This window comes from Salvelinus sp. IW2-2015, linkage group LG18 (assembly GCF_002910315.2).
Source record: "Salvelinus sp. IW2-2015 linkage group LG18, ASM291031v2, whole genome shotgun sequence".
In the NCBI taxonomy this organism is placed as follows: Eukaryota; Metazoa; Chordata; class Actinopteri; order Salmoniformes; family Salmonidae; genus Salvelinus; species Salvelinus sp. IW2-2015.
In genome coordinates, this window is record NC_036858.1 from 44,993,356 (window position 1) to 45,008,635 (window position 15,280).

At 42.5% G+C, this 15,280-nt stretch overlaps 1 protein-coding gene across 1 annotated transcript in view; it reads left to right on the forward strand.

Annotated features, from left to right (window-relative positions):
- The window catches only part of gfra1a (gdnf family receptor alpha 1a), a 110,434-nt gene that overhangs the window by 77,587 nt on the left and 17,567 nt on the right, over nt 1-15,280 (forward strand). The window contains exons 4-6 of the mRNA XM_024008245.2: nt 381-732; nt 2,211-2,320; nt 3,180-3,314. Coding sequence (XP_023864013.1) covers nt 381-732; nt 2,211-2,320; nt 3,180-3,314 — 597 coding nt within the window. The remainder of the gene's footprint in view (nt 1-380; nt 733-2,210; nt 2,321-3,179; nt 3,315-15,280) is intronic.

Consider the following 15,280-nt stretch of genomic DNA (forward strand, 5'->3'; position numbering starts at 1 on the left):
TTGATGACTCCGACGTTCAGGAGAGCTGCATATTTGTTTGGCCTGCAGGGCTGCCGRGAGGAGGGGCACTGTTTGATTTAGGGCGAGAAACAGGGTTAGCAGTAAATGGGCGGCTTGATAGCAATCAGCAACGGCCAGGAAGAGATCATTATGGGAGAAATTTTCAAGGTTCCTAAAATATTTACATATTGCTTCTTTTTTCCATCCACTCAAATATTAGTTTGGTCAAGTGATGCATAACTCTGTCTAGCTCTCTCTCAATTTAGTTAGGTTCAATCAGGTTCATATTATAGACAGTGTTATCAATCTATATCAATCAATAGATCACGAATCTAGAGATGATGGAAAATGAACTAACCCTGTTGTCCTTTTTGTGACAGGCGAGCCCGCGGTGACGAGGGAGAACAACTGTCTGAACGCAGCCAAGGCCTGCAACCTGAACGACACCTGTAAGAAGTACCGCTCAGCCTACATCAGCCCCTGCACCAGCCGTGTCTCCACTGCGGAGGTCTGCAACAAGCGCAAGTGCCACAAGGCCCTGCGGCAGTTCTTTGACAAGGTGCCACCCAAGCACAGCTACGGGATGCTGTTCTGTTCCTGTCCAGCCGGCGATCAGTCGGCCTGCTCCGAGCGCCGGCGCCAAACCATTGTACCAGTCTGTTCCTATGAGGACAAGGAAAAGCCCAACTGTCTCTCCTTGCAGGCCTCTTGCAAGACCAACTACATCTGCAGGTACACAAGGATAAACAGTTGTCAGAGTACGTAATATAGTACACAGGCATCTTGCAAGACCAACAACATCAAACATGTAACATAGCAAACAATCACATAGTCTCACGTGTCTGACTCCACATTTACAACACAGACTGACCAATGTCAATGTATGGATAAAATTACATTTAAGTCAACAGTGTATTTCCCCAAGCCGTCTTTCAGATAGCATCCTCTGTAATGTGAAGAGGTGCTACAGAGTACAGGTCCTAGCCCACCACCAAAGTGAGGGGGTGTCTAAGTTAGCACAGCATGGCGGTTGCTATCATACCTTCGAGGTGTGGGGAAATATACCAAGCCCTGATAAAAGCTGTGAAAAACACCATAAACAAACCTGTTAAGATAACTGGATACTATGTTGGGAGACTGCATCAGGAATAAACCATTACCATTCAACATGTAATGCATATAAGCAAACACTAAATMTACCTACAATAACTGAGAGTATTCAGGTTAAGCAGTGAAACACTCCAATTCTCTTTCTGAATGCATGTATTTTCTGCCTTAAGTGTTTCATTTAGCTGTCATGTAGCAGTATTCAGGCTAGAATAACTGGGCAGGGGATTGGATGTGTTTGGGATAAGTGGCCTGTGTATCATTGGCAGTAATAGAGGCTGTATTGAAATGCAGTGAAACAGACTGGACTCAATGAGTGACGTCTGCCATTGCCTCTAGAGCTACAGCACTCTGTCTGGGATTAAATGGAGGCATTAGTGCAAATAAATTGGTTCCATTTCGATTCCAGCCTCAGGGCTGTGCAGTGTCTCTCTCTCTCGCTCTCGCTAACTCTTTCTCTCGCTCTCTCGCTCTCTCGATCTCTCGCTTGCTCACTCTCTCTCTTTGTCTCCATATTTCTCTTATTTTCTATCTCTTCACTTAGCAAAATGTTCTTGTTCCCGCTCTCTTCCCCTTCTCAACAAATGTGTAACACCAGGTGGTACTTAGCATCCCAACTCCATCATGAGTGGTATCCAGAGCTCCTCTCTGTTTGTGGGGAAGGATTATAAAACCAGGCATACTTGTTGGCTGCTCCTTCACCATATGGGACGTGTATCACAGAGTAGAATCAACACAGACCCATACATGCTGTGTGTGTGTGTGTGTGTGTGTGTGTGTGTGTGTGTGTGTGTGTGTGTTGTGGGTGTTTGTGTGTTGTGTGTGTGTGTGTGTGTGTGTGTGTGTGTGTGTGTGTGTGTGTGTGTGTGTGTGTGTGTGTGTGTGTGTGTGTGTGTGTGTGTGTGTGTGTGTGTGTGTGTGTGTGTGTGTGTGTGTGTGTGTGTGGTTGCGTGCCTGTGTGTGTGTGTCCGTGGGCGTGTGTCCGTGGGTGTGTGCGCATCAGTGCGAGTGCTTTTGATGTTGTCTATTTGACTGTGACAGTTTGTTTTATAAGAGAGATAAGAAAGTTCAGATACACTCACTGTTTTTGTTGCGTCTTTCAGGTCCCGTCTGGCTGATTTCTTTGCCAACTGCCAGTCTGAGCCACGCTCCCTGTCTGGCTGTCTTAAGGAGAACTACGCTGACTGCCTGCTCTCCTACTCTGGCCTTATCGGTGAGTCTCTCCCTTCTCTATTAGTAAACTCTTCCTCACACACATTGATGAGTCTTCCTATGGTCTCATTTTCTCACTGAATCTTTATACTGTCCCCTGATTGGATCTCATTCCTGTTGCTATGGTCATCTGTCAGAGAGGGTGCCCTTAATCCCCTTCCCATCTTCGCTCTAGCACAGCACAAACCAACGTCACACCACTTCCTCATGCCCCTTCACATAATTTGATGAAATTAGCTCATTGTTCAGAGGAAACCAAGGAAACCAAGACTCATAGTTGCAGAAAATGCAATAGAGCGAGAGAATGAGCGTGTGAAAGAGATAAAGAAAGAGGTAGGAAAGTGTGTAGAGAAGATTAGTCTCCTTTATCTTCTGCTTCTGTGTGCTGAGGGACCCATCCTAGCTCAAGCCATCACATTTCCCGTACTAGCACAGCTGTAGCAGATAGTACACACAGCAACCAGCAAAACGGCAATTAATTTTGCTGCAAAACAAAAATGGCTTGTTTGGACGGACGCCAGTAGAAGAACAATACATTGAGGAAGCAAGAAATCTCTGACTGCAGCTATTTAGTTTACTAAAAAGAGGAAGAAACCGTATTTGTCACACTGCCTTTGGAAATACATGATGATTCCAGTGTTACATGTTGTTCAGAGAATTGGATGAAAATCTAGCTTGAGATGTTGGGGGGCTAACAGTTGCAGTATGATAGGGATTCAACATTGCATGATGGTTTGGGGCAATGGGAGGTGGAAACTATTTTGTCTGCCACAGAGAATAACATGTCTTTAGAAAACAATATGGTAGATAAACTCTGTTTCTTTAAGTAATCTACTGTGTTTCTTCCCCCCTCCTTATAGGTACAGTGATGACACCCAACTACCTGCGTTCTCCTAAGATCAGTGTTGTTCCCTACTGTGACTGCAGCAGCAGTGGCAATGGCAAGGAGGAGTGTGACAAGTTCACAGAGTTCTTCACAGACAACACCTGCCTCCGTGAGTGACTGACCAGCCTCCTCCTGTCCTCTCCTCTCCGTTTCATTCTCTTACCAGTTTCCTGTCTCCTCCACCCTTTCATTGTGGGTCTCCTGCCAATTGTTCATCCCTCTCTCACCTTTACCCTCCCTCTCTCCCAAGTGATACTCCATCTCTCCTGTGAGCTCTTTGCCGATGGAGCAGAAAAGCAGACAGAGAGGAGGAAGAAACAGCGATAAGGCTGTGTGGGTGCATGCATGCACACGTGAATATATGTTTGTGTGTGTGAGTAAAGGGTTCCAATATCCGYATAGCTCTCCCAGATCAGCAACCAGGGCATTGTCTTCTAACTCTATGACCGTCCTTTCACATATCAGACAGCTTTAATTAACCCACCTCCCCTCCCTCCCTCCTCTCCTCCTTTAATAAATAYGGCTGCTTCACTATCACAAGGTGTCAGGCCTCTGGAGATAGCAGATCCATGGCTGTGGTGCTTTTCTTTGTGCAATCACAGCTCAACTTCCTCTGCTGTGTTATTTGTATGGCATTGTCTCTCTCAGCGCTTTATTTCAGTCAAAGCCAGTAGTATCCAATATAGTCATGCTCTCACTGACCCTATGCATAAGTTTGTTTTCACTGTATTGTAGAGATTGAGAATAAATGTATTTATAAAACTCTATGTGACAATGATCACAACATAGCATTATTGCAATAGAAACATTTCTTTAGTGGAATTTCGTTGTCATTGAAGTCTTTTTGACCCACTGCTTTTGGGTTTTAGTTTTGAGAAAGAAAGCCATTGAGTAGTCTATCTCGGATCATCAACTAGATTTAGCCGCAAGGGAAARAAATATATTGAGCAGGTAGCCTGGCGGATAGGAGTGTTGGGCCAGTAACCAAAAGGTTGCTGGATCAAATCCCCGAGCCGACAAGGTAAAAATCCGTTGTTCTGTCCCTGAGCAAGGCAGTTAACCCCCAACAACAACTGCTCCCTGGGCGCTGATGATGTCGATTAAGACAGCCCCCTGCACCTCTCTGATTCAGGGGTTGGGTTACATGCGGAAGACACAATTCAGTTGAATGCATTCAGTTGTACAACTGATTAGRTATCCCCCTTTCCCTTGTCAGGGGGCCAGAACATAATTATAAATAATTTGCAGACTGCATAGTGACAGCTAGAAGCCTAAACAGATATATTTGACTAAAACATAATAATTTCAAACATTGCTTACATTTGTATATGATCTCATATATCTATATTTTGCGAGGGAATACTTTGGAACAGATTTCCAAAATGAAAATCACTGCTGGCGTGTTTACAGTCTTTTATGTACAAAGAAAATATATATATATATTTTTTTGCTCAGAAAGCTTGGGGGGCCAAATAAAATCATCCGCGGGACACCAGTTGGGAACCCTGGTCTATCTAGACAGACGGGTTTCTTCCAACAATGTACAAATGTTTAATCATACATGTCTTCAATTAGACCAATGTCAGTTTGTCAGAGAGGAAAGGGTGGCGTTGGGAAAGCCGTCCAAAGTATTATCTGTTCATGTCCTTAAACATTTTCGGGGGCTAGCGCTGGTGGAGGATATTTTCAATGAGTGTATATCGTGAGTAGTTTGCTTGCGCCATGACGTCAGCGTTACATGCTTACAACCACTGACTGGCTGTGGCTAGAACTAGCCTAGTTATCTGCACATTGCCCACATGAACACATTGCCTACATCAATTTACTATAGAATACTTGTCACGCCCTGACCATAGTTTGCGTTGTATRTTTCTATGTTTTGTTTGGTCAGGGTGTGATCTGAGTGGGCATTCTATGTTGTATRTCTAGTTTGTCTGTTTCTATGTGTTTGGCCTGATATGGTTCTCAATCAGAGGCAGGTGTTAGTCGTTGTCTCTGATTGGGAACCATATTTAGGTAGCCTGTTTTGTATTGTGGGTTGTGGGTGATTGTTCCTGTTCGTGTGTTCCTGTGTTTAGTGTTCACTATTTCGGGACTGTTGCGTCTTCGTTTATTTTGTCAGTTTATTGTTTTTGTTCTTTCTTGAAAGTATTGTAATAAMTATGAATACTCACCACGCTGCGTATTGGTCCGATATCTCCTACTCCTCCTCAGACTAGGAGGATGAAGAACGTGACAATACTACAGTACTTACTATAGAATTCTGTAGTAAACTGTAGTATACTGTAGAACAGTGGTTCTTAAACCTCTCCCCTGGGACCCCAGACATTTCACTATTTTGTTTTATCCCTGACATTGCTCACCTGATTCACCTAGTCATGGGCTTGATGATTAGTTGACAAGTTGAATCAGGTGTGCTAGCCCTGGAATAGATCAAATACATGGAATGGCTGTAGGTCCCCGAGGAGATGTTTGAGAACCGCTGCTGTAGAATAAAATATGACACGCTGTAGTATCCCTCAATCATGTGTAGTACTTACTATAGAATTTTGTAGTATACAGTAGAAAACTACAGTAATGTCCTCAAAAGCACTGCAGTTTAACTATAGTAATACTACAGTATTTAATTTGCATCTTCCCAGTCCATTCCCCTCCCCTATATCATAATTTGTGCCACCCAAAAGTGTTCAGACCTACCTACCTACAGGTTATGGAAAATTTGCTCTTTTAGTTTTTGTCCAGTAGGTTTCCTGAAGGAGAAAGAAAAAACACTATGGTAAATACTACATTAATTTCTGCAAAAACACTACAGTAAATACTACAGTCCACAAAAACACTACAGTAAATACTACAATATACAACAGTATTTATACAATAGTAAACTGTAAATATTACAGTAATGTCTGGACTAAAGTCTGCAAAAACCCTACAGTGAATAMAATAGTATCAGGAATCAAGGTACTGAAAGACCCAAGTGCAAAATGTGTGAAATAACAATGTTTATTGTAACAACGGGCAGGCAGGCTCAGGGTCAGGTCCGGCAGAAGTCGATAATCCAGAGTAGAGGCCTAGGTACAGGACGGCAGGCAGGCTCAGGGTCAGGGTCGGTCGCAGAAGTCGATAATCCAGAGTAGAGGCCTAGGTACAGGACGGCAGGCAGGCTCAGGGTCAGGTCAGGCAGAGGTCGGTAATCCAGAGGTGGAGCAAAGGTACAGGACRGCAGGCAGGCTCAGGGCCAGGTAGAGTGGTCAGGCGTGTGGATACAGGGTCAGGACAGGCAAGGCTCAAAAACCAGGAGAACAAGAAAAGAGAAACTGGAAAAGAGAGACACAAAACGCTGGTAGGCTTGAACAAACAAGACGAACTGGCAACAGACAGACAGAAAACACAGGTATAAATACCCAGAGGATAAGTGGGGAAGATAGGTGACACGTGGAGGGGGTGGGGACAAGCACAAGTAGAGGTGAAACAGATCAGGGCGTGACACTATAGTATATTTTCATTTGGGTGTGTCCACCGATGTCATGTTCCTGAGGGGATTGTTTTTAAGCCCCGTCTACTCAAACTCATGATTTGTCTGAAGGGCATCCTCCCCAAATGTTTTCCTGCCCAGAAAATACTACATAATTCCCAGACCATGGGCTCTTTAGCCAACATCTGCATAACGCTTGTTTTGACGATGTCGGAGGTGGAACTGAGTTAGAGCTGTCAAATCCACAAGTAGCTCCGGCATTATACCTAAAGCGGACATTGCCATTGGTTGCACTAAGTATCACTGAGAGAAATCCCATGCAGCCATGTTTACAAGTTCGAACACTGGAATATGAGATGTAATCTACACCTCAATTAGGCTGATAGAAATCCAAATTATTTTCCATTTGAAAACATAAATGAGTTAGGTTTTCTCAATTGAAAAATACTACATTTATTGAAACTGAAAGAGATTTGAGTCAGTTCAAATCTGGCATCAGGAYAAAATGTGATTCATAGTCACCGAATATATTTTAAGTATTTTAATTAAACTCAAACGATAAATGGTAAATGCAATTTTCGTATATACGGGTTCACTGTATCTCCGCGCAGGGTAGATCAGAGAACTGTGGAATGTACTCAAATAGTAGTTTTTATAMTATGACAATTTTATTCTCAACTTGTCCAGTTGGCCTATCATAGTAGAGGTTTAGCATGGTTAATACTCTTGCTCCTCCTTTGTGGGCCCCCGAACTTGTCCAAGCCCCTTGGCGTTTTCCTTCGTCCACATCTGGTTGTTGGGTAGAGCAGCTCCGTCCTGTGTCCCCCTCGATTCTTCACTCAAACAATTCCTAATATGGTACTGAACAGTCTCWTCACCACCCTGGTTGGCCCAGAGTGATGCACCCCTCCCCTCTCCAGACTGTCCACAGCTTTTATGGCCTGTGGTGGTCAGTCCTTACACACCTACACACACACCCCCCTCTGTATTGTGTGTGTGTGTGTGTAACAAAACAATATTCATCTTCAACCTATATGCTACCCGGCTATAGTGCATAAACATAAATCCTAACAAAACCAAAAAGATGATTCAATGCCAAATGTTTTATTTGATTATTACCAAACCTGTATTTCAAGTTGCAACTTATTTCTTTCAACACGCAAATTACTTTTACACTTTGGTTAAAAACCTAATAACAAATACAAACTAATATTTCTGTCACGCTGGCATGAAGGATTCGGGAGACAGGGACAAGAATGCTTAATAAGGGTTTTTATTAAGCCCAAATTACGGAGTGCCATGTAAAGGCACAGGGACGAAGACCAAACAAACACGTAACAAAACACAGGGTAGAAACCCAAACAAAAGAGCGAGGAGTACCTYGAATAAATAACACAMGCGCACAATGATTAACACATGGGACGAGACCCGTAATCATCTGCGCAATCCACAAAGGCACCAAAGCCAAAACACACATAGAACAGGTACTCACACGCACCAACGGACATTGTAACAATAATCGACCGCCCAATGGAAACCAAAGGGCACATATATACAATCAGTGGGAATATGGGACAGGTGTGCGTGATGAAAGTTATGGAGGGATCCGTGACAATGTCATGTTAATACAACCCATTTTTTCATCTTGTTCAAAGTTAMATTTTTTATTTGGAATTACCAATCCAAATGTCTTCAATTAGGGTACAAGCAATTAAATAAATTCCCTGTAAATCAAGAAATTAAGTTGGTTCAATAACTTGAAATAATGTTTCCAAAAATATTCTTTGCACTACACATTCACATTTAGTAGCTACACTATCATAACCAAGCATTGGCTACTGTAACATAGAAACCTTATCATGCTCTTTAGTATCACATGCTCTTATGCAAGTATCATTACATATGCTGGCAGTGTACAGGTTTAAGGTTAAATAATAACTACAACAGACCACATGAACTGGAATGACCACTCTCACGGGTGGACAAAAATAACAAACTGAAAGCCACACCCCCAATAAGCCACACCTCCAACTCTTCTGATGCTTGAGGTGTTGAAAGCAATTTAGGGCTCTATTCAATCTGTATCGCTGAAGCGTTAGAGAATGTGCGATAGAAATGTAAAGGAAATTTCCAATTRAGCTGACATATGTAGCGTTTTCAGTGAATKCAGTCTCCGCTAACGTGGGGAAATTGCCTTTGAATTTCAATCACACTGTAAAGCTGAACTTCCGCAATACAGATTGTATAGAGAGCTCTTGGAAAYGTTCATTCAATTTTTTTAAATCACATTGATCTGTCGAATTTGTTATTTGATTTCAGGCGAAGTGAATAGATTAGGTTGAACATATCAAAGCGTAATTTTCAATCATTCCAATCAGTATAAACACTTCAGATTAACAACAGCGTCATCCCACTTTTTACAGTGCAGGTCTGTGATTTCCGAAACTACCATTGAGAGGTCAAGCTACTGTGGTTATTCGGGGTGTTTCGCTCTGTCACTACATGTCTCTGGGCTCCTCAAGACATCCAGGAAGAGCCTGTGAAGTTTTTCCGAATTAAACTGTGTCCATCTCTCCCTCTATCCCATTTAAAATGTACATTTTTGTAATTTAGTAGACACTTATACATAGGGACTTACAGTTAATGCATTCAGCTTAAGGTAAGACGACTACAAATCACTGTCATAGTAAGTAACACTTTTTAGTGCTAGTAAGAAAAGAAGTGGAAGTGTTGAGCATAGACTTAAGGTAGGGAGGGGCAGATCTGGGAGCCAGTGGAGAGTGCGAAGGAACAGGGTGACATGTTTCGAACTTGGGAAGGTTGAACACCAGACGGGCTGTGGCATTCTGGATAAGTTTCAGGGGTTTGATGGCACAAGCAGAGAGCCTAGCCTCTGATTTCCTCAGAGATGCCAAGGCATGGTTGTGCCTTCGCCGTCTCTCTCTCTCCCCCTCTCTCACACTTTCCCTCTCTCTCTCCCCCTCTCTCAATTCAATTCAATAGACTTTATTGACATGGAAAGTTAAATGACTTACATTGCCAAAGTACATACATAACAGCAATGATTGGACTAACAGTAATAMATAAATAATAATAATAGAAGTAGTAGTGGTAATGATATTAACATTAACAGCAACTACAACAATAGCAATATGAATAATAATAAATAAAAGTAATAGTAGTAGACTCGCTCTCTCTATCTTCCTCTACTCTCCCATTTCATTAAGCTGGGACGGCACTAACACACAGTGACAGATGCACTCTCACACACCCGTCAGTGCTGGTGTGGCTCCGGAGCTGTGACAGGGCCTTGCTCCATGCCCTTAACCAGGGGGCCTTCTAGTCTCTTTTAGAAGGCATTAGTAGACAAAGCATAGCTGCTGAATTGTGTCTACTCATGCTAAGCATATATTATTCCTGGTTAAGGATCCTCAACTGAATTTCCCTCAACAGAGTAAATTACTATTGTTCTCTCACACCATCCTTTAGTCCAGTACAGTGATGGTGGTTCAGTATTTGTCATACATCGTTGTTCAGCGATGACAATAGGGATGCCAGCAGCATACCACCCTGCATTCCACTACTGTTTTGCTTCTGAAGCTATGCAGGGTTGGTCCTGGTCAGTCCCTGGATGGGAGACCTGATGCTGCTGGAAGTGGTGTTGGAGGGCCAGTAGGAGGCACAGTTTCCGCTGGTCTAAAAAAAATATCCCAAAGCCCCAGGGCAATGTTTGGAGACATTACCTTGTGTAGGGTGCTGTCTTTTGGATGGGACATTGGGTATCCTGACTCTCTGTGGTCACTAAAGATCCTATAGCACTTACTGTAAGAGTAGGGGTGTTAACCCCGGTGTCCTGGCTAAATTCCCAATCTGGCCACCTAATCATCCCCAGTTTACAATTGTCTTATTCACCCCCCCTTCTCTCCCCTGTAACTATTCCCCAGGTAGTTTCTGTAAATGAGAATGTGTTCTCAGTGAACTTACCTGGAAAATAAAAGGCATTACAGTGTTGTTACATCACCAAAAAGGAGGAAGAGAAGTAGAGTAACTTCTGCTAAATGGCATATAGAGTTCTTGGTGGTCCATTTGCCGGTAGCAGTAGCATTGTGACAAAGAACATCCTAACAGAGAGGTCACACTGAGTACAGGCAGAATTATCACCAATCCATAAATTCCCTCGGTGCCCCTGAGAAATCACTTAGGAGAGCAGTAATGGCGCTATTCTTCTGGCCAACAGCATGAATGGACCTCCAGTGGGCACAGTGGCATGGTTCCTTTATGCCACCTCTAAGCACTCACTCCTAGTTAAAAAAACTGAGATTAGCTTTTGTTACCTCTCCTATAAAAACCATCTCTCTTTAAAGAGAGGGGAGGATTGACTGAACTACTCCCTTTAACTGTGTCCTTCAGTAGCAAATCCAATCCCTATACTGATTGATTACATCTTGGTTCAATTTGACTAGGCAAAGTAAACCCAAGAACTCGGACTATTGCAATAAAGTCAATGTTAATCGTTAACTACTTGAATGTGGTGTTACCGCACCTGGGCCTATTTGTTTGACTCAACAGAGGGCCATTGTACACAAATGCCTCAGTCTGTCAGTGTAATGGCTGATGCAAATGTCACTGAGTGATATGATATCATGTTTACCCATTTGCTGTTTGCACTTGTTGAAGGTCAGGTAAATTACTTTTTCCTGTCAGTAGCAGATTCTGCAGATTCTGAGCTGTTTGCACACAGTGTGATATTCCCTGTGTTTAAACATGGGATCTATCTACTCTCTGCTTTTGGTAAGACAAACACTGCATTCCTGTGCAGCTGGAACAGCCTGCCTGGCCTACCTGTGTGTCTGGATTCTAACATTGCTTAGACATGGTGTTTGCAGAGTAAAGGCCCAGTATTCAACCCCACTCGCGTCTGTCAGCAAGAACAGGACACAGTTTCTATGTGTCCAGTTTGTAGTCGACGCCTGTAGGAAAACACTCATCCTATTAGGGGTGTATACGGTATGTATTCTCAGGGGCTTGACTGGTAGGTAATACATGTCAGAATTTCTCAACTGCTGCTGATTGCTTCAGCAGGGTTCCTCAAACTCCATTGAAACCTCTGACATTGAGCTAGAGCTAAATGGGAGCTAAACTCATGTTTCACAGCACAAGCTTTATGCCTAAATACGAGCCCAAACAAGAGAAGCACCTCATCAGTCGTGACAGACAACACAGTCTAATGCTGTGTCTCTAATTAGTCTTTGTTGGAGAACAAAGCTCCGTAAAAGACCATATCAACAAATTCAATACGCTCATCAGGCCGCTGCTGTGCTAGCACAAAGCATTAGGGCACTAGGATAGGYTCAGAGGCACACCCGCTTTCTTCACAGCAAGATAATGAAATCAGCTCTAATTTATTCGCTCACAGCCAGCCTTTGAGAGGTGTGGCGGTGCCAGAGAACTTTACAGCCCTAGAAGTTTCCAGCCTAAATGAGCTGACAATTAAAACAAAAAACAAAAAAATAGTAGGAAAAGCGGTGCATAACTCTGGTCCATTTATCTTCAGATCTCCCTGTCTGCTTTACTTCATAGATAGACCAGGTGCATTGTATGCACACTAATGGATAGGGTAAATAGCCTCATCATCACTTTGTTATTATTATTATGTCCCTAGCTAACATATTCATATCCCTCAGCTCAGGCAAACTAAACCACACTCACTAGAGTTTTTCCCCCAGTGTAATTCCATATAATTTGATTGTTCTCTCCCACCTATTCCACAGTGTTTGGAAAAGATTGCTTAATAATGGATAGTGTTTTACTCCAGTAATGGCTTTATGAAAACCTTTTTGTTTTGGACTTAGATGTAGTCTCTCTCTCTCTTTCTCTCTCTCTCTCTCTCTCTCTTCCAAAGGACGTCCTCCGACCTATCAGAGCGCTTGCAGCATGAACTGACATGTTGTCCACCCAATCAAAGGATAAGAGAATKAATCTAGTACTAAAACATAGGCTACAGCTAACTAGCACTGCAGTGCATAAAATGTGGTTTGTAGTTGACTCATAGAGAAAGACAATAGTTGAACAGKTTTGAACAAATGTATTTATTTTTTAAAAATGAAGGAGAAGCAAGAGCGAGAGAGAGAGAAAGCTAGCTATATTTTGTATTTTTTTCACTTTTACTCATTTAAAAATTCAAAGGGCACTCGCACATTTGAGTTATCTTTTTTTCAGGTACATGCTAACAGTTGAATAAGATGAGAAAGAAAGAAGAAACCCACACACTGCTCTTGATAGTATCACTGCTCTTTAAAAAGCTTTAGGTATCGGCCTCGAGGCCTTAGAGTTTGTTTTTATTAGCACCCTTATATAGACATAGCTCCACTCACATCCGTTCCATGCATTGAATGGGGTTGGAATCGAGGGAAAAKAAGTAATGTTACCAAAAATAACAATGTGCATTTCATAAATATTCTAATAAAGTGTGTACATAAAACGTATTAAACACGTCTGTAAAACCACAATCAGGACATCGACCCACCAAGCAAGTTTTCATAAATCATTGGGTACAGCGCAAGAAAAACGTCAGAGTAATCTGAAATGGGGGCATTAATTCATGTTCACATTTACAACATCACATACATAGGCATTTCATCATTAAGACCTTTAGGAAAAATGTCTGGAGGGTGAAAATCCCAAAACATTCTCTTTTGCTCTGAGTACTATTTATATCACCTCCCCTGTCTGATATCTTAACTTTCTCTGTGCCACAAAATCTAAAGGTAAAAATGTCATGTTTTTGGTCATTAAAATGTCCTTTGACTGAGTAATCCCTGTCGTTTCTCCTGATTGAACTTTTATGTTCACTAATTCTCTGTTTGAGAGAACGAGAGGTTTTACTTACATAACACAGCCCACATGAACATTTAATAATGTAAATAACATGGGTGGTGGAACACGTAATAATGTAATTTATTTGGAACTGTATTCCTGTATGTGGGTGGCAGAAATATTCACCCTTCATCATATTGTTGCACCTTGTGCAACCTCTGCATTTATAGCTACCATTCGGAAGAGGGCATGAAAGAGCCTGGCTGATTTTCTTTTGTGGCTGGCAGTTGGCATGGGCCAATTTATCGCGTAAATTGCAACATCTCTTATAAGTGGTCGATTCTTAAATTCAGCAGGCAAGCTGGTTCCGATGATTAAACATGCCAGTGTTTCTTGACAGCATCTCCCACTTTGCGTGAGTTCAAAGTATATGTGGTGGTGAACATTACTGCCATGTGTGCTCCCTCTCCGGCCTCTAGGTCACCAGGCTGCTCGTTATGGCGCACACCTGTCACCATCGTTACGGGCATCAGTGCATTATGAAACTTACCTAAACTCCATCACCTCCTTGATTGCCTGCCCTATATATGTCACTCCCTTTGGTTTCTTCCCCAGTCGTCATTGTTCCTGTTTCATGACGGTGCGCTGTTTGTGTTTCTTGGTTTATTCATTTATTTATGAAATATATTCACTCCCTGAACTTGCTTTTCGACTCTCAGCGTACATCGTTACAATTACAGTGTTCTATAGCTCGAGTGGGTATTTTTCTTCCRCACATTGTGGAGAGTAGCCTCTTAGAAACCTATTGCGCATCTCCGCTGCTTTTTCTAGATAGTCCTCTGTGGAGTGGCATATACGGCCCAGTTTGAAATACTGGCTTCTTGGAAGTCCTCTTTTTAATGGCTCAGGTGGAAGCTGTCGCCCTGTAATAGAGTATTTCTGTCCATTTCTTTTCTAAACAGGGTTCCATTTGATTTCTCAATCCACATATTGAGGTAATGAACACGTTTAGTGTCACATTCAATAGTGAATTTGMGATTGGGGTCAATGTCATTGAGTAATGCCATAAAGTTTGACAGCTCTTCTCCCGTTCCTCCCCATATGAAAGATTTTTTTGTCAATATATCGATACCACTTCAGGACTTGATTCAAAAATGTATTTTAATTTTCATTGTTAACAAAACGTTCTTCAAAAAGACCACATAAAGGTTAGCATAGCTTAGCTACCAAATGCAGCTAGCTAGTTTAGCATACTCAAACAGAGAGGGATACTAAACTCAGCAAAAAAAGAAACGTCCTCTCACTGTCAACTGCGTTTATTTTCAGCAAACTTAACATGTGTAAATATTTGTATGAACATAACAAGAATCAACAACTGAGACATAAACTGAACAAGCTACACAGACATGTGACTAACAGCAATTGAATAATGTGTCCCTGAACAAAGGGGGTGTCAAAATCAAAAGTAACTGTCAGTATCTGGTGTGGCCACCAGCTGCATCAAGTACGGCAGTGCATCTCCTCCTCATGGACTGCACCAGATTTGTCAGTTCTTGCTGTGAGATGTTACCCCACTCTTCCACCAAGGCACCTGCAAGTTCCCGGACATTTCTGGGGGGAATGGCCCTAACCCTCACCCTCCGATCCAACAGGTCCCAGACATGCTCAATGGGATTGAGATGTGGGCTCTTCGCTGGCCATGGCAGAACACCGACATTCCTGTCTTGCAGGAAATCACCCACAGAATGAGCAGTATGGCTGGTGGCATTGTCATGCTGGAGGGTCAT